The sequence below is a fragment of the Ochotona princeps genome, chromosome 15 (genome assembly GCF_030435755.1).
Source record: "Ochotona princeps isolate mOchPri1 chromosome 15, mOchPri1.hap1, whole genome shotgun sequence".
Taxonomy (NCBI): Eukaryota; Metazoa; Chordata; class Mammalia; order Lagomorpha; family Ochotonidae; genus Ochotona; species Ochotona princeps.
The window spans coordinates 3,419,576-3,436,909 of record NC_080846.1 but is presented as its reverse complement, the minus strand read 5'-3'; the positions used below and the strand labels follow the sequence as shown (position 1 = coordinate 3,436,909).

The 17,334-nt window shown below is 59.0% G+C and overlaps 1 protein-coding gene across 1 annotated transcript; it reads right to left on the bottom strand.

Annotated features, from left to right (window-relative positions):
• Positions 1–216: 216 nt before the first annotated feature.
• TTLL1 (TTL family tubulin polyglutamylase complex subunit L1) lies at positions 217–17,026 on the bottom strand. The gene is made up of 9 exons (XM_004589445.2): positions 16,910–17,026; positions 13,792–14,000; positions 12,532–12,712; positions 11,436–11,570; positions 10,781–10,889; positions 6,462–6,605; positions 4,808–4,894; positions 4,385–4,548; positions 217–484 (listed from the first exon to the last, which is right to left on the bottom strand). Exons 1-9 carry the CDS (start codon positions 17,020–17,022, stop codon positions 355–357), a joined length of 1,272 nt encoding a protein of 423 aa, XP_004589502.1. The 5' UTR covers positions 17,023–17,026; the 3' UTR covers positions 217–354.
• Positions 17,027–17,334: the final 308 nt, after the last annotated feature.

Below are 17,334 nucleotides of genomic sequence, written 5' to 3'. Positions count from 1 at the left end.
GCTGGGTCTGACACCCAGACCAGCCAGGACTCAAGCCAGCACTCCGATAGGACACTGCCGGCCACAGTGGCCATCTGCACTTGCACAAAAGCTTTACCAACATGAACACACCACAACAAACTAGAGCCCACACGGGCGGCTACTTCCTGCCAGGGGACCAGGGTCGCACGGCTCTGTGGGCAGGCTGGCGACGCTGCAGGGAACAGACACTACACCTTCCAAAGGGGCACCTTTATTCACTGCGAGCCAGGGGAAGGCAGCGAGCTGCAGGGCGGGGGACGGTAGCTGCACCGCAGCAGGGCTCCGGCAGAGGCGAGCACCAAGGAGGCTGGGGTCGGTGGTCCTCCCAGACAGTCACTTCCAGGTGGTGAGGACGGTCCTCCCGGAGTCTCGTGACCGGCTCCCCTTGGGCCCCAGTGCTTGACCAGAGCGGGTTCTCAGCTCACGCTCAGTCCCGTCGCCCTGGGCCAGCTCCTCGTCATACCTGCAAACAGGAATGTCTTTGGGGTCACTGTGACCCCTGCACTGAGCAGGTGGCAGCACCAGGCCTCCCACCCCTGGCCACTGACCTCAGCCAGGGAAGCAGCTTTGGCCTGCCCACCTGCCCAGCAGGTGGCCACAGAACCTGGGACCACTGGGTTACTGCGTATGGGCCCCACTCCCCGCAGTTGACAGCTCAGTAGGAATGTGGTAATGACATCGATGACATGAGACGCCACTGAGTCAGCCTGGGGCATGAGATCGTGTCTGGAACCCTACGTACCCACAGGCCGGAGCGACAATCCCATTCCAGGAAGCATGCGGGGTGAGAGGCCTGCCAAGAGGGCCAGAATGGGCAGGCAGTTCTGCACTGGGGCGCCCGCCTTTGCCTTTTCTGGCTGCTTTGCAAGTAGGGTAGCGTTGTCACTGCTACTTCTGAATGAGCCAGGTGGTGTAGGAAGCCCACCTGGGAGAGCTGCGTCTGAGAGAGCTGGATCAGACCCTGGGCTCCTGACCCCCTGGGCTGGGACGCCTGAATGAAGCCCTGACTTCTCCTGCTGTGGCAGCGGCCCTCTCTCAGGGTGTCCCCAAGGGCGGTGGCAGGTTGGGTCCCAGTGACTGGGCTTAGGGAAGGGACTTCATTGCCCCTGCTGACTCAGGACTGGGTGGCAGAGGCAGGACTAAACCTGGGACTCCCAGTTGGCAGCCTGATGCCTTGCAGAGCTGAGAGGGGATGCAGCCCTGCTCCCGGCTGCCCAGTGCCCTCCTGAGGACACTCGGCCATATGCAGGCACCTGTGACTACTCAACTGTGGGCTCCTAAAACAGGAGCTGGACTCTGCAGGCTCAGGGAAGAGGGGGCGAGTGCATTTCCAGAACCAGAGCCTGGTGGTTGAAGGTGGGGTGCACCAGAACCTTCTAAGGGAGAATGTCTGCAGGAGACAAGTCGGGGAAGGGAGGAGGAAGCCCAACCCTGCTCCCGGCCGTCCACGGGGCAGACACTGGAGGACCCGCTTCGTCCCACGACAGCACCTCCTCCCCAGCCATCTCCTGCCAGTTCACTCTTGGTCGGCTTCCTGGGCCTTTCTGCTGGGATGCCCCAGCACTCTGCTTGCCCGGGGTACCCTTGTCGGTGTAATGCCATGCCACCTGCCTCATGACTCGGGTCTGGGGTGACTGCCTGGCTGGCCCAGGACTGCCCCCAGCGCCTCTCTCAGGCTGGGGGAGAATCTGCTGAGTGAATGGCACAAAGGACCCCACGGGGTTGGCCTTGTGACCAGGCTTTTGTGCTGTCTGTGCAGCTTTTAGAACATGAAACAAAACAGGGCATCTGGCAGCAGACACAGACCAATGATTCCAGGCCCGTCTAGCTGCTTCCTGAGCTAACAGGGAAAAGAATCAGGCAGAGCCCAGCCCGCGGTTCTGGGGGTTCGCCTACGTACAGGCCTCACCTGTGGGCCAGACAGGCAGATTCTGGTTGCTGCTGGGGTATAAACTGTGATGGCAACAGCACAACAGGGCCCTGGAGGTGAGCTGTAAAGTGCCACAAGGCCAGGGCCACAGCCAGGGCGCCTGCTCGCAGGACTACGGGTACCTGCTCCCAGGGCCGGGGAAACAGACAGGGTGCCTGCTCCCAGGGCCACGGGCACCTGCTCCCAGGGCTGGGGAAACAGCCAGGGCGCCTGCTCCCAGGACCCCGGGCACCTGCTCCCAGGGCCGGGGCCACAGCCAGGGCGCCTGCTCCCAGGGCCAGGGCCACAGCCAGGGTGCCTGCTCCCAGGACCCCAGGCACCTGCTACCAGGGCCAGGGACACAGCCACAGCGCCTGCTCCCAGGGCCGGGGACACAGCCAGGGCACTTGCTCCCAGGGCTGGGGCCAATGTGACCTGGCGCATGTGAGCTCACCCTGCCAGACCTCTCGAAGGCCTTTGGGAACCCTGGGGTGAGACACAGCGTACCTGGCCCAGGGCCAACCCATCACTAGGTCTCACCCTGCTTCAGGGACCACCTGCTGGGCATGCTGGCTCTCAGTCCCAGGACGCACAGGAGCTCACATTGGTGGCCAAGGGGCCACCTTATTCTTTCCAAAACAAAGTAGAGGCTCTAGACCCCTGTGTCTATGCAGAAATGGGGACTCCAGTAACCCCAGTAACCGTCCCCTGCCCAGGCAGACTGCAGAGCAACCCAGCGGGCCCACAGGGATGGGTGAGACCATCCCCTCCCTACCCACAGTCCCTGACCACCCATGCTTAGGACCAATCCCAGGAGACCTGACCATAACTCACTCCCAGCACCCTTCCCATGCCAAGCTGCCCAGCCCCCACTCTCCTGGCCAGCCTGTCCAAGCCCAACCCCAAGGGGCATACTGTTTCCCTGATGTCATCAGCAAGTCCCATGCCCTCCACTGGCCCACATCCTGGGGTCCTCATGGGGCAGTTTTCTACCAGCCAACCCTGGGCCTCCTGGCTACTTCAGGGCAGCGCAGCTCAACTTGCCCACGCCCGCTCTGCTCCTCCTCCAGGTCACTGCCTCCCAATCCTAGGAGATGCAAGCGTCACAGCTGCTAGTGACCCCCAGAGACCACACAGATGAGAATCCAATTCCCTGGCCTCCTCCCCACATGAGCCCCCAATCCCAGGGCGTGCCACGCCCTCCCCAGCTCGCCCCAGCTTACTTCCTATCAACTCTCCCCGTCCCCAGAGTCAAGTGCCCGCTGTCTACCCTCCTGCAGCCAGCACTCCCCTCTCTGACCACTCCCACCCTTGCCTACTCAGCCCCCGGCGAGAGGCCACACTGGAAGTCCGTCCTCTCTCCCACCTGTGCCCCATGGGCCTGAGCGATCATGGCCGGGAAGCCTTGCATCCCTCTCTCAATGAGCCCACCTCACCTTCTCCCCCGCCAGGCGGCAGTCACTGCACACAACCACCAACGTCACCCTGGGTGGAGGTGGAGGCAGCTGAAGCAAGGACTCCAGGGCCAGGGTCTGTGTTCGAATCCCACTGCCAGCCACAAGCCTGAGATGCATATGTGTCTCCCCGGGCTGTTGTACAGTTCCAGCTGAGCACACAGCTCTCTCTGACAGGGGCGTGGGTATGGGCTGCTGACACACCTGAGCCTCTGTGCCTCTTCTGTCTGGCTTCCTTGTCCCTGCCCAGTGGCACCCGTGCTGGTGACCAAGCCAGGTCCCCTCCATAGTCCTGAGTGCAGTTCGCTGAGGACTGAGGACTGCACACGAGGACCAGACAGCTGCGGATGCAGGGGCCACAAGGAGCCTGGGCATTCCATCACACCCCCATTCTGTGATCATCTCGGCTTCCGAGGCCCTGCGGCACACTCCGGGGCAGTCCCTGTGGCAGCCATGTCATGATCCTTGGCACCAGGAATCCTGCTGAGCCCACCATGCCCTTTGGAAGGCAGGGCTCCCCCCTCTATTGCTACCCACACTTCCCTGTCCTGCCCCAAGCCTCTGTTCCCACATCTATAAAATGGGGTCAGCACGTCCACCACGCACTCAGCTGCAGGGACAGGCAGTGTGTGACTACATGTGACCCACAATGCCAGCACGTCCACCACCCACTCAGCTGCAGGGACAGGCAGTGAGCACCATCTGCCAAGCTGTTGTTCCCACTTGGTTCACCCTGCTCAGCAGGTGACCCCACAGAGGCGTGGACAGCGTGGGGAATCCACCAACGTCTGTCACGCAGCGCAGCATGGGGTGCAGCCAGGGCAGCCGGCGTGATACCAGCTCCCTGTCCCCACTGCCTTGGCCGACACAGGTCTGCCACGTGGGGAGTGCTTCTAATGCTGAGCAAGGAAGTCAGTGTCCAGTGTCGCGCCCACCCGTCCTTCTGCCCACACAGGCCCAGTGGGAGGTGGAAGGCCAGCCCACAGCCCCGCCCACTCACAGAATCTCATAGTTGCCCAGGACTTCTTTCGGGGGGGACTTGTTCCACTTGCAGTCCGGGATCTCGCCGTTGGGGACGGCGATGTTGAGCGTGTCGTTAATCAGGTTGTACTTGAGGATGCGGTCGTTGGCCGTGCTGGAGGTGAGAGACGGTGATGCGTTCACCTGAGAGAGGGAAAAAGAACAAAACCGCATTTCTTCACTTACTCCTTGGGGAGCAGAGGGAACGCTGGCGGCCACAGGGCTCAGTTCAGGCCGCTCGCAGCGGGCACCTGCCAGGCCGTGTGAGAACGGACACAGCCCCTCCGTGTGGGTTGGGCCCACCAGCACCAGGTGGCTAGTCGGGCATGGGCGGTCCGTCCTGGCCTGAGGAGCGCGGGGCGGGGCGCTGCCGGGGCTGTGGGGGCCGGAGTCTGGGCATCACCTCGATGAGCCAGGGCTTGAGTCTGTCGTCGATGATGATGTCATAGCCGTAGCACTCGAAGCAGTGTTTGTCGTTATTCATCACCGGCTGGGGAGAGCGAGCAGCAGGTCACTGCCGGTGCCCAGGGCTCCCGCCCCTCCACCCCAGGCCCTCCCACAGGGCACAAGCCGGGCCCGGCCCCCACCAGCTCAAGGAGGCTCACGGCGCAGTCACTGGTGTCCTCCCTCCCACTCCTTGGGGCACCATGTGAGGCTGCCCTGAGTGGGCACCTGGGGATTGTGGTGGGCCAAGGCCCTCCCAGCCTCATCCTGGACATATTCCTGTTGCCAGCTGCTGGGTACCAAGGTGCGAGACCAGGGACCTCCACTCCCAGTGACAAATGCACATCCCTGTCCCTGTGGCCCAAGAGGGTGATTTTCCCTTCCATGTCGCCCAGGGGCACCTGGGGCTGCTGCTCCCCAGGGACCTTGGGAAACAGCAGCTGCTGGCCTGCTATGCAGAGTCCCGGGCCCTCACTGGCCCTATTTGCACACCCACCCAGACTTTTGCTGGAGGCACAGGAGTGAGGCCATGGGCACATTGGTGCTGGCCTGCCCAGGCAACGGCTGTCACTGAGCTGGAGATGCAGCAAAGGGAGGGGGCCTGGGCGCACCTTCTTACTCCCTGTGGAGGACAGCGGGCTCCGGGGCACCAGGGGCTGGAAGGCCTGGTATCCTGGCCACAGCCAGGGCCCAGACCTCTGGCCCAGGAAGCCTGTGCTAAGCCGTCTGTCACTCCCCCTGACACTGCTGTCTCCAGGGCTCTGTGAACACAGGCCCTGCTCCCCCTTCCCCACCTGGGCCTCTCGGTATCCCATTCCATCTGGGTTCTGGGCCCGACAGCCCACCTCATCCCCCACAGCAGGCCCTGGCCATCCATTCCTGCAGCTTCCTGGTCTACCTTGGCCCTCATGCCCTGCGGACATGGTGTCAGCAGGGCTGACCCCTTCTAAGTGAATACGAACTGCAGAAGCAAACTACCTGCTCTGGAGATGCCCAGAGGCCTAAAGATGCAACGGCGTGTCAGCTGGGGAAGCTGAGGCCCAGGAGGCGCCTCCGGAGCAGGGACACGCTTCTCCCAGGGGAGATGGAGCTGGGCACACATGGGCAGGACTGGCTGGGTCACTCAGGCCTTGCTGCCACACAACCACCCACACTAACTTTCTTCCCCGGCACTACGCTGCCCTCTGCAGGCCATGGTGCACAGACAGCCCACACTGGCCTCAGCGTCCCAGGTCACCAACAACGTACCTGGGACAATTGGGACAAAGTTATTTTCGGGGTGTGGTGGGGCCTCACTTGCCATCACACTGAGCCCAGGACTCCGCACTTGTCCCCAGCCATGTCCCACCACCAGGTACCAGGGGCTTCAGGAGGACGGCCCTCAAGAGACCTCTGCAGCAAACGACTAGGCCCTGGGGCTTTCTATCTGAGTTCACACAGTAAAGCAAAGAGGCCGAGAGCAGCCCCACGCAGTCTGGGGACCCCTGGCAGAAAGCTGACTGCCAACAGCACCTGGTCCCTGACAGACACAGAGTAGACAAAGCAGTAGCCCCATCGTGTCTCCTGGCCATCATCACCGCTGGGCTCCTGGGCCCGTCCCGGCAGCCACTCACCGCCACGGCCTTCAGGGACTGCACAATGATCCAGTGGATCTCGTCGAACAATTTGTTGGTGACCTCCCTGCCGCGAGTGCTCTCCAGGTACAGCCGCAGGTTGCTCACAGTCCACTTGCCCCCGTGGATGTGGTTGTAGTCCTCCTGTGGGTGGCAGAGGGGCAGACTTCAGGCTGGGCACGGTGCCATACCAGCCCCTTGCTCTCCAGGTCTCCCACAGCTCTCCTCCAGCACCTGCTGGCTGTGGGGAGATAGCCAGCACCAAGGCGAGTGGGCCCCACGGGACCCGGGCCTCCTAGTACACACACATATACACATCCACACATACATTGTGTGGAAAGATGTGGCCATTAACAGCCATGAGTTAAAGAAAACTTCACCTACTTGAAAGGCAGAGTTGGAGAGAGACTCGGAAACCCCGTATGTGATCCCTACCTATGACGAGAAGCAATTTGAGAAAAAGGCGAGGCCAAAGCCCCATCCCTCTCAGTCTGCTCGGGTTCTTTCTACAGACAGGTTCACCTATGAAGAGAGTTCAGCGGCAGGTGCTTGGTGCTGTGGTGAAGAAGCCCCTGGGGACACCTGTGTCCCGTCAGAGCACCTGGATTCGGTCCCGACCTTGCTTCTGCCCCCGCTTCCCCTCACGCACACCTCAAGGAGCCGTGAGGGGGAATCCACAGTTTCTGCCTCCTGGATTTCGCCCAGCCCACCCTGGCTACTGCAGGCACCTGGGAAGGAAAGTGAACAGAAGCTCTCTTTGCCTTAAACATTTTTTTAATTGATTGATTTAAAAAGTGCAGTTAACAGGCAGGAGATCTTCCATCTGTTGGTCCACTCCCTAAATGGCCACAACAGTTGGGCAGGCACTAGGCCAGGCTGAAGCCAGGAGCTTCACCCAGTTCCCCCACGTGGGTGCAGGGGCCCAAGTACTTGGGCTTTCTTCCTCTGCTTTCCCAGGCACATCAGTAAGGGAGCTGGATTGAAAGTGGAGGAGCCTAGGGCCCGGTGCAGTGGCCTAGCCGCTAAAGTCCTCACCTTGAACGCGCCAGGATCCCATATGGGCACTGGTTCTAATCCCGGCAGCTCCACTTCCCATCCAGCTCCCTGCTTGTGGCCTGGGAAAGCGGTCGAGGACAGCCCAAAGCCTTGGGACCCTGCACCCGCGTGAGAGACCTGGAAGAGGTCCCTGGTTCCCAGCTTCGAATCGGGTCACTTGGGGAGTGAATCATCAGATGGAAGATCTTCCTCTCTGTCTCTCCTCCTTTCTGTATATCTGACTTTGTAATAAAATAAATAAATCTTTAAAAAAAAAAAAGAAAAAAAGTGGAGGAGTCGGGATTCAAACTGGTGCTCACACAGGATAAGAGCGGCAGCGCAGGTGGTGGCTTAACTCGCGGCACAGCTGCAGAGAGACAAGGCTCTTGAACCGGCTGGTGGTGCCAGCTGCACAGCACAGCAGGGTCTAACACTCCCAGGGATGCCCATGTAATTTATAAAAGGAGACACAAAGAAAACCAGGGATGGAGACACCGCCTTAACTCAGCAGGCACCAGGCACAGGTCCATGTCTGCGGCAGCATCACTGACAATGACCTCCAAGCCTTCCTTCATCCCAGTCTCCAAACCCCCCATTGCCAGGATGCACCCCACAGCTTCTTCCCCTCATCTGTTGCTGAGCCCTCTCCTCCTGTCTGCTCAGGGGGCCCATGACACAGCTGCAGCAAGGGCAGGTCACTCCTGGCCTCGGGCAGTCGTGGGCGTGAACAGTCAGCCCTGTTGGTCCCAGAGCTCCTGGTGCCAGGACCAAGGTCTGCTCTGCTACCCCCCTGCCTCCAGGTACCATCTGCTCCACACCTGGTCCCGAAACAGGGAAGTCTCTGCTCCAAGTCCAAAGCAGGTGTCTTGGAGTTGCTGCCGTGGGACGTGACTCAGTGCAGCACCTACAATGCCCAGAACCACACGTGAAGCCTGGCCATGTGGGGTCAGATCGAGGGCCGCCCATGGACTTGGGAAAGCACCCTCTGCTTCTCCCCAAAGGAAACGAGGGGAGCTTCCCAGCTCTAGCCCCGCAGCCCAGAGGGAAGAGACCGCGCCTCTGCTCGGTGCGCTGTGAGGCTCGTGGTAGTCATGGCCATTTTCTGGCTAAGAGGCTAAAAGGTCTGATGTCCCCACCTGGCCTTCACCCAAGGCTGGAGTTTTTATTTGTTTGTTTTGTTTTAAGATTTATTTATTTTTATTGGAAAGGCAGACTTAACACAGAGAAGAAGGGACAGAGAAAGATCTATTCTCTGGTCTACTTTCCAAATGGCTGCAATGGCCAGAGCTGAGCCAATCAAAAGCCAGGAGCCAGAAGCCTCCTCCAGGTCTCCTACGTGGATGTAGGGTCCCAAGGCTCTGGGCTGTCCTCCACTGCTTTCCCAGGCCACAAGCAGGGAGCTGGATGGGAAACATAGCAGCAGGGACACAAAGCAGTGCCCATATGGGATCCTGGCGCACGCAAGGCGAGGATTTAGTCACTCGGTTACCGTGCCAGGCCTGGTTGGTGGTTTTGTGTTCTGTTACCTGGAAGACCATCTTCCCAGGCCTCCCCGTTCTGCCCTCCAAGACTAGACAATGATGATAGCTTGCTGTGCTTCCAGGACACCCCGACAGGCAGGTGAAGTGCAGCCCACCTGCACCCCAGGAAACTGTGGCCACTGTCGTTTCAGGGCCTGCAAGGTAACCACAGCTGCCCAGACAGACGTGAAGCCCACGGGTGGGTGACTCGCACAAGACCAGGCCTGTCTGATCAAACTCTGGAGCTGATGCCCAGGAAATGCTTAATATCTGCCAACACTAACCTTTCCTGCACTCAGAGCATCCAAAGCTCCCAATGGAAGAGCCTTCTGCAGAGATGGGACCTGGGGTTCCCACTAAGGCCGGGTGACGGCTCTGAGCCGCACAAACACAGCACGTCCTGCGCGTCCTGCCCTCGCGGCCCTCTCACACTGCTGTGTTCATGCTGGGCACACGCCTGCCACGGGGCCTCGGGGCACACTGTCCCACCAATGGAGATCTCTCTTTCCATTGGAGAGCTCAGCTCAGCGCTTGTGTTGGGCAGCCCTCCCGAGCACCGAGCAGCGTCCTTTGTCCCTTGCTCTTCTACACAGTCTCCTTATGTGTAACTGCATGATCTTTAGTGACTCATTGTTGCCTAAGGCCACCTTCCCGCCCTAAGCTCTAACTCCACGTATGCAGGGGCCAGTGTTGCTTATGTCCACTGCGGTACCCTCGGCACTCGGGACAGGACCAACTCAGCGTCCAGGCGTCGTCCGCCGAGCGGAGGATGGACGAAGGAGCCAGAGAGCCAGTACATGGCTGTGGGTGTTCAGGGGCAGTAGGTCAAGCTGCCACTTGAGATGTTGACACCTCACAGCAGAGTGAAGGTTCAAGTTCCTGATGCTCCACTTCTGATTCAGCTCCCTGCTAATGTGCGAGCGCAGGCGTTGGCTGATGGTCCAATTGTGTGTGTGTCTGGCACCCACGTGGGAGACCTGGACGAATGCTGGGATCCTGGCAGAGGCCCAGCCCAGCCCTGGCTGCTACAGGCATTTGGGGAGTGCTTCAGTAAAGCCTCTGCCTTTCAAGCAAGTGAAGCGGGAATACTTCAAAAGGGAGTTCTTTCCAGCAGCCTTCTACGACCCTGTGATGCACACAGATGGTGTCCAACGTACAGAGGTTCAACTTCAGGATTGTCTTGACTTCTCCACGGCATGAAAGAGAGGCACACACAGCAGAAAACACGCTTCGTGTGGTGGGTTTCGATCCTTCGCTGGGCGAGGGCCATGTGGCACAGACTCTCCTGGGATGCCGCTGACACGGGAAATGACGCAGGCCCCCGTGGTCACTGCCCCTGGACCGGGATGTGCAGTGGGTCCCGGATTTTCCACCTGGGCTATTTTCAGTCCTTTACAGCTTTATCACGACTCAGCCCCAACAAAACCAGACAGCGTCACTGATACTGTCCTAGCCGTCTACACTCGGGGAACTAGCTTCACGAAGGGAGTTGGCTTGCCTGAGGTCACAGAACTGAATGCATGGATTCGAATCTGAGCCTTCTCTCTCCAAGTGTCCCCTGCTCCCACCCCAGCCTGAAACCCAGCTCAGGTGCCTGGGGTCAGCCACACCTACTGCCCAGAGCCTCCTTCCTGGGCAGTGCCAGGGCCTGAGGTCAGGCCTCGCTTACCTGGGATTTCATCCCAGGACTCCCGTCTTCTGCCACCTGAGATAGGAGGCGCCCCACCAGGCGCATGTGACCCCCTGCTGAAGAGACACACTCACCCCATGCTTCTGAATGGCCACGTTGGTGAGGTGCACGAACATGTTGTCCAGCTCGCTGGTGCTCGGGGTGTACCTGACCGTGCAGAAGCGGCAGAAACCCAGCTTATACCTAGGCAGGAAACCGGGGCGGGCAAACTCTCAGACGAAGCAAAAGGTGGAGACCCTGCAGTGCCCTCTTCCGAGAGGGGCTTCCTGTCTCAAGAGCTTAAAAGATCTGCTTGCTGGGGTATAGTGGGTAAAGTCACCCACAATGCCGGCATCCCAGGTGGGACCTGGTACAAGTCCCAGCTGCTCCACTTCGGATCCAGCTCCCTACTAATGCACCTGGGGAAGCAACGAAGGACGGCCCAGGTGCCTGGGACCCTGCTTCCCACATGGGAGACCTAGTGGAGCTCCTGGCTTCATCTTGGCCCAACCCTGACTACTGTGGCCATTTGTGGAGTGCACCTGTAGTTGGACAATCTCTCACTGTCTCTCCCTTCCCCCACATCTTTTTGTAATTGTGTTTCAAATAAATAAGTAAATCTTTAAAAAAAAGGCTTATTTCTGAGCTTCACATTAGCACCAGGTTAGCCATTCTTATCTTGCCCAGCACCCACAAGGCCAGGCCTGTCCAGGCACTGTGGTGCCATGGGCTAGATGCCGGAGTGCTCACATGTAGCAGCGCAGAGGGCGGTATGTGGACACCAGGACATACAAGCGCAGGTCAAACTTCCTGCCGCCAATCAGCAGTGGGTTGTTGATGTACAGGGAGATGACGTAGGCTTCCTTGGAGGACTGTGACACGAACCTAGGATATGTCAGAGGTGGTCACGGTCAGAGGACAGAGCGTACAATCCCCGAGAGACACAAACATTCAGCCAGCAAGGGCCACGAGCAGTAGGTGGGCAGCCAGAGGGACCTGCCCCACCCCCAGATGGTCCCAGGGATGCCTGGATTAAAGCAAGGATGAGAAACTCTGTGCACCTGCCAGGCACCCCGAAACCAGGACACTGGGCCTGCTGCTGGTGCTGGAGCCACTCGGGGAGACAACTGTGAGTCCCCACCAAAATAAGAGCCCTGGTCTCATCACACTCCTTGGTGTCCATGCAAAATCCCACACGTGGACAGCAGCATGACCCCCCCAAGAGCCAGAATGTGGATGCAACCAGGACGTCTGTCAGGAGGGGAACCCATCAGCACACCGTGCTCCCCACCCATCACTCAGCAGTACAGTGAGTCAGATCTGAAGCTTCTGACACGGTGACAGGTGTATTCCCAGCCCTAGGACCTCCAGATGATGTCACCTGCCCCCATGAGGTGATCTGTAGCAGCTAGGCACATCTCAAATGCACCTAGCCTCTGGCTGTTGTGAGCTGACCTATGATTCCACGGGCCTGGGGGTCCCACCTAGCACTCCTCCAGGTACCACACACGAGTTAGCTGGTTCCCTTCCCACCTCCCCCCGTGCAGCAGTGCTGTTACGGTGACGGTGCCCCCCGATCACTCAGGTGAAGAGCCGACAACCAGCCAGCTGTAAGTACCGGGCCGTGTTCAACGCAGGAGCCTTGGTCCTGAGTGCGTGCCTCGCTGCCGAGGAACCACCGTGACAGACAGAGCAGCCTGCAAGGCCCTGCCTGTGCCCTGTGCCACGCCGCCTGCAGCAGATGGCAGGGAGGGTCTGCAAGGGCCACCCAGCATGAGCCCATGAGCTGAGGATGGGCAGGGGCCTGTACCCGGGACCCGGCATGCGGCGCAGGGAGTGAACTCACGAAGATGTCTTGCTGTCACGGGACCACTTCTTGATCTGGGAGAGCTTGTTGATGAGGAAGATGCCCTTGCCCTGTGCCTTGCCACACGGCTTCATGATCCATGTGCTGGACGGGCTCTTCCGGAACTCTTCCACAAACAGGTTGTAGTCTGCAGGCAGCATGTAGGTGACCGGCACGAAGTCTGAGGACACAGACACCCTGCGAACTCAGGGGCCAGCCTGACAGTGGCCCAGAGCCTAAAACCACTGCCACCACTGTGGCAGGGCCAGTCACCACCTAGGCCCAGCCAGCGACGCACCCACAGACACACAGAGGACTAACACACACACACACACACACACACACACACAGCACAGACACACAAAGGACTAACACACATAACACACACAGCACAGACACACAGAGGACTAACAGCACACACACACACACACAGAGCACACACACACACAGAGCTCAGAGGACACACACACAGCACAGACACACAGAGGACTAACACACACACACACACACACACAGCACAGACACACAGAGGACTAACACACATAACACACACAGCACAGACACACAGAGGACTAACAGCACACACACACACACACAGCTCAGAGCACACACACACACAGAGCTCAGAGCACACACACACAGCACAGACACACAGAGGACTAACACACATAACACACAGCACAGACACACAGAGGACTAACACACGTAACACACATAATAGACACACACACACACACACAGCTCACATAGACACACAGGGCTCAGAGCGCAGACATACAGGGCTCAGAGCGCACACACACACACACAGCACACACAGAGGACTAACACACATGACACACACAGCACTGACACACACACACAGAGCTCACATAGACACACAGAGCTCAGAGCACACACACACAGGCCTTCTGCATAGTACATGTCCCTCATCTCTGCTGCCCAACCCCACAGCCACAGCGTCAGGGCATCAAGCTCCTCAGAAAGGACCGGGTTAGCCTGGAGTCGCTGCTTAGTGTCTCTGCCCAGGGACCCCACACCGTCAATCCAGCCTTGGCTGTCACCCCCAGGTGTGGCTTGCATCATGGCACCCCAGGGTCGAGGAGTGCGTGGCCTTTCCTGAGGGCTCCTCTGGCCCAGGCATGTCCCAGACAGAGGCACAGATGTTGAACTTGAGCTCCAGGCCCCATTCTGGAGACCTGAGGCCCTAAGAGGCTCCCACAGGAGCCTGCGGACATGCCCCAGTCGGGGGAAGGTACGCACCCAGGTACAGGTACTTCCCGTTGTCATCCTTCTCGGCCAGGGGACTCCCTTCCTTCTCCAGCTCCTTCCTGTACCGCTTGATGTTCTTCACCATCAGGTCCTTCCGTGTCAGCTCGTAGTGGTTGGGGAAGTGGTTGACGATCTGATCGTCCGCGAGCCGGTAGCCAGTCTCTACACTGAACACATTCCGGATGGTCTGCACGCTCATCCTGCAGAGGTGACAGCGGCATGCTAAGGCCTAGGCAGTGGCCTCCGTCCCCCCTGAATTTCTTGCCAGTCACGGCAGGGAGCCCGGGCTAACCCAGCTGAGGGCATCGTGGAGCAAGCAGCCGAGTCCCAGGTGACCACAGCTGCCAGGCATAGCACGGGGAGCCCAGCCCTGTCCACAGTGCGAGTGGCGGGTGCCGAGCATGGACATCGGAGCCCCTGATTGCGTGTTTGCTGGGGAGGCAGCTCTGGTGTGCACCCCTTGTGCCGTCACAGTTTTCACATCTCCTGTCCCTCCTCCTGTCCCCCTCCCTCAGCCACAGAAACTGAACTTGTGTACTTGCCATGGCAACACAAACACATTTTTGTGTGTCTTTCAGACCCCAGACAAATGCGCATGGTTTTCTAACCTGCTCTGTAAGCCGTCATTGCTATTCCAGCAGCCGTGCCCCTGAGGCCCTTTGCCTTGGCCACGCTGTTTAACATTCCGTTTTTCACCCAGTGTTTTTGGCCTTGCTGATTTTTTTCAGACCTCACAGGTACACCTGCTGCTTAGGCCAGGGATTGGATGCCACTGAACAGCAGGTGCATTCTCGTCGCTGAGCTACATTTGAGCTCCGGGGTCCCTCTTGTGGAGAGGGACATGTGTGACTCCCACCTGAGCTCCAAATGCCTGCTGAGCACCCACCGAGCCATGACCCTGCTTCCTCTGGCTTTGGCCTCTGTGAGGCAAACCTCACGTTCAATTATTTCCTCCTCCATGGAGACATCAGAAAACCAGCCAGACACCAAAATTGTGTCACCAACACTCCCCATGTGTGCCCCATGCGCCTGGAGAGAGCCGAGATGCTGACAGGGCAGGCAGAAGAGGGCGTTCTGCGCAGGCCGCTGGGACAGCTGCACCCCATGTCAGAAAGCCTGCTGATGCACAGCCTGGGAGGTGGCAGGTGACAGCTCAGGTTTTTGGGTCCCTGCCACGCATGTGTGAGAGCCTGACCGAGTTCCAGGCTCCTGCCTTCAGCCTGGCCCGGCCAGCCTGTCACAGGCATCTGGGGGCTGAACCAGTGGATGGGGGATTGCTCTTTCTTTCAAATAAAATGGAAAATATAAACACTTTTTTTTTAAAAGAAAGATGGGGCTTTGTGATACAGCAAGTTAAACTGCCACGTGGGACACCCACGCCCCATAGCGCAGGGCTGATTTGGGTCCTAGATACTCCACTTCCGACCTCGTTCCTGGCTAATGCACCCAGGCAGATAAGATGCCCCCGATGCCCGACTCCCTGCCATCCAGGCAGGAAACACAGATGAAGCTCCTGGCTCCTCGCTGCAGCCTGCCCCAGCTGCACCTGCTGTGAGCATTCGGAAAGTGAACTAGAGGACAGAAACTTTCTGTTACTCTATTTTCAAGTAAATAAAGAAATAAGCCTTCAAAATTAACAAGATAGCACAAGTGACCATCGCTGTCATTAGGTGCAAAGCCAGTCCCATCTGCCCTGACTCCTGCAGACAGAAGCTGGGGGTGGGCGTGGTCCACACGGAGCCCAGGCCAGGCTCTGAGGACCCTGCAATGCAGCCAGCAAGACCCTCACTCTCTAAGGGGTCTTGGTCACGTGAGGAGGAACAAGGAGGGACATGAAGAAGTCCAGCACATGGTACTGCCACTGTGGCACCCAGATCAGGCAGTCCAGGTGCCCTGGGGCAAAGGCCAGGGTGGGCACGCCAGGCTCTGCTCCAAGAGCTGACAGACTCACTGAGGGGAGGGTTCTGGCCTCCCTCATGCCCCGAACCCCTGCAAGCATCATGTCTGTAAAGGACATGAGATGAGTGTGTGCGTGTGTGTGTGAGATAGAGTGTGTCAGGGGTGTGTGTGTATGTGTGCCTGCAACTGTGTGAGTGTCAGGAGGGTGTGTGTTTGTGTGCCTGCAACTGTGTGAATGAGTGTGTCAGGAGGGTGTGTATGAGGATAGAGTGTGTAGGAGGACAGGTATGTGTGTCAGGAGGGGGTGTGTAAGGGAAGAGTCCATGTGTGTGCACAGGTGTGTTTGTGTCAGGAGGACGCGTGTGAGAGAGAATATGTGTGTCACGAGGGTGTGTGTGTGAAGAGTGTGTGTGTGCCTGCAGGTGTGTGTGAAGACAGAGTGTGAGTGTTTCAGGAAGGTGTGTGGGTGAGGGCAAAGTCTGTGTGTGCACAGGTGTGTGTGTCAGGAGGATGTGTGTGTGAGAGAGTTTATGTGTGTCACGAGGGGGTGTGTGTGAAGAGTGTGTGTGAGGACAGTGTGAGTGTGTCAGAAGGGTGTGTGTGTATGCCTGCAGGTGTGTGCAACAGTGTGTGTGTGCAGAGGTATGTCAGGAGGCTGTGTGTGAGAATAGAGTGCATGTGTGTGCACAGGTGTGTGTGTCAGGAGGGAGTATGTGTGTGCCAGTGGGCGCAGGAGTCAGAGGGCAGAGAAAGTACAAAGAGACACCTGTAGGTGAGCAGGGAAAACGGCAGCCTGATGAAGTGGGTGGGAGGGGAGAGCAGTGGACAGGAGGGGCGTGGCCGAGGAACCTCTAGCGGCCGCAGCGGCAGGGCTGGGGGAGGCACGGGGTGGGCAAGCCCCATCGAGTCCCTGACATGCTGGACATGGGCAAGCAGGCCGGGCCTCGGCCCTCACCAGCCTCGGCGAGATCATCCGCTCATGTCCATGCTGCAGCACTGGCAGCGTGGCCTCCTGGTGGAGCAGTGGCCTCTCGGTGACAGCCCCGGGACACACTCATTCATGCCTTCACCACCACACATTCACCATGTGCCTGGACAGGGACATGGGGAGAGGGGACAGAACACGCCAGCAGGGACCCCGTCCCTTCCAGGCTGCTCCCGCAGCAGTGGGGCGGAATTAAGCCTGCCCGGAAACTGGCTCCTGACTCACCAGTAAAGGTTCCAGTCCTCGTTCTCGGTCACCTGCACCCATCCTCGCTTCTCGAAGTTGTTGATGAGCACAGACTTCTCAATGTCGGTGACCCACTTCACTTTGCCTGCCATTCTCCTGCAAGAGACGGCAATGTGAGGTCCTCCAGGAAGCCTCAGCCCTGGCTCCCCTCCCTCAAACACCAAGCAACACCAGCTCCGGTTCCTGAACGCACACAGCAGCGGCTGCCGCCAGAAGCCCCTGGTCCCCTGGGGACAGGCTGTGTCATAGGAGAGGGGCTGCTCCAAGCATCTTGAGGGGAGCCTGGGAGTGCCACTTGGCCCCTGACAATGCAGACAACTTCCAGCACAAGCTCCCCAGCCCAGATGTCAGCCATGACAATGCTGAAAAGCCCGGGGTGGGACACTGGGATACAGGTAGCAGGT

What these genes read in the sequence shown, in the direction of transcription:
- TTLL1 (XM_004589445.2), bottom strand. Translation starts at nt 17,022, where the DNA reads ATGGCAGGCAAAGTGAAGTGGGTCACCGACATTGAGAAGTCTGTGCTC. An exon ending in GAGGACTGGAACCTTTACTG is followed by an intron (nt 14,001 to 16,909) that starts GTGAGTCAGGAG and finishes TCACCTCTGCAG; the next exon opens with GATGAGCGTGCAGACCATCC. An exon ending in TGGCCATTCAGAAGCATGGG is followed by an intron (nt 6,606 to 10,780) that starts GTGAGTGTGTCT and finishes TGCCACCCACAG; the next exon opens with GAGGACTACAACCACATCCA.